General features: G+C 49.3%; 1 protein-coding gene across 1 annotated transcript; it reads right to left on the bottom strand.

Annotated features, from left to right (window-relative positions):
• Positions 1-388: 388 nt before the first annotated feature.
• Positions 389-1,495, bottom strand: Pmar_PMAR021670 (conserved hypothetical protein; the record flags this gene model as incomplete). The annotated part of the gene is made up of 3 exons (XM_002766489.1): positions 389-552; positions 597-831; positions 1,021-1,495. The coding sequence occupies 3 exons, from the start codon at positions 1,493-1,495 to the stop codon at positions 414-416; spliced, it is 849 nt and encodes a 282-aa protein (XP_002766535.1). The 3' UTR covers positions 389-413.
• Between the last annotated feature and the right edge of the window lie 249 nt (positions 1,496-1,744).

Here is a 1,744-nt window from a genome sequence, read left to right as displayed (position 1 = left end):
ACTTATATGTTGTACACTGTGTACAGTGAGCACTACTACAGTAGTACACAGTGTGTACCACACACGGCTCTACTATAAGAACTGCGCTAGTCAAAACCACACGCTCGCAACAGTGCGCATTTGATGAGTTACGTAGCCCAGATGACGCCTGTTGTCGTCTGACCGGAAGGGATGTTCAGAAGCCATTGTCGGGAGGGGAAGGATGCTGTTTAGTCAGCCATCGGCTCCAGAAGGTTAAGTGGTTGGAGATGATCATCGTTGTATAAACTACTTCTAGTTGTGGTCTCCTCTTCGGCTCGGCGATGACCTTCACTTACTGTGGGTATAGCATTACAACTGGCAAGTCAGCACAAATTGGTTTTGTAGAAACCAGTCAATATGATGACAATTGTAATCCCTCAATGAATATGATGTTACTTCTTCTTCTTCCCGCCCGCCATTATAGCGGCTGCCGCCTTCCGACTGACAGTCTTGTTCTTCCCCGCGTACTTCTTCTTATCATTCTTACTCATAGAGCTCGTATTTCGGCATCCCTCACCGCCTTCCCAATGACTGATCAGTAAACCATCATCAACCAACGAATGCTTCCCCCTCACCTAGTGCGTATCTTGTTCAGTGGCCTTCCACACTTCCTGCATGGTACTGGCCCGAAGTTCTGTTCGGTAGCGCACCATCCACACAGCATACGCTTAGCCCACACGGCATGATGGTCGGGCCAGGCCGCATCATGGCACTGATCGCAGGGGTATGCCATCCCACAGCAAGGGAATCGGAGCCATCGGTAGGAATGTCGATAATGCTTACATGTACCATTCTTGGGCAAAGGCTTACCTAATGGAAGATGCAGGCATCGAGGAGCAGTCACTTTAATGATAACCACAATACAACTTATCGAACCGCCAGAAAATGCACTAGAAAATGCGACGAATTACATGAGGTCACACTACTGTTGACTCAGATTGTAGTGAACTGTGCCTCAATGGTCTATTCACAACTACTACCGCACCCCTCCCATCTTACCCGGAATTATCCTGGGATCTTCTGTGAGTTTCTTCCGCTGCTGCTTCTTCACTACCGGAGCCACTATGAAATGCTCAGGCTTGGGCACCGACGCTTGACCAACACCCAGGTTCATCTTCACATGGCAATCCTGGCAATTGTCCTGCTTTCGATAACCCGATCTCAAATGCCGAGCTTGTATAGCCTTATCGCATTCTTCACAGCGGATCTCCAGAGTGCATTCAACTACTTGCAATATTGTGCAGGACTCAGTAATCGCCCGAAAAAGCGTAAAGTCGCTGCCCGGGAACATGGGCTCCACTACAGCGAATATGTTGTTCACAAGACTGCACGTATGGCACTTCCCACTGCACGCGACAACCCTCTGCTCGGTAGCCTCCCCAAAGTCTACCACCATCGGCCGCATCTTCCTGCACCTGTTGCAGGCAACTATGACCTCACATGATAAACAGGTCGCGATGGATATACCAACCATAGACGTTAAAGGCTGTTTCACCACTACTCCTATCCGCTTAACATCATCTACTGTGAATGCCCCCGGCTCCTCTGCGGTCTCCATCGGGCTCTCATCCGAATCATCAGGACCACCAAAGCCTTGACCAGCATTTTCATCCGGTGTTTCGACTTCACTATCGCTTTCATCACTATCGTCACTGTGATCACCGTCATCGTCATCATCACTTTCTTCCTCTTCTCCTCGCTCATACTCCTCTTGTTCTCTCAA

This window comes from Perkinsus marinus, assembly GCF_000006405.1.
Source record: "Perkinsus marinus ATCC 50983 genomic scaffold scf_1104296972694, whole genome shotgun sequence".
NCBI lineage: Eukaryota > Perkinsozoa > Perkinsida > Perkinsidae > Perkinsus > Perkinsus marinus.
The sequence above is the reverse complement of the archived record's forward strand: the minus strand, read 5'-3'. Positions and strand labels throughout refer to the sequence as shown.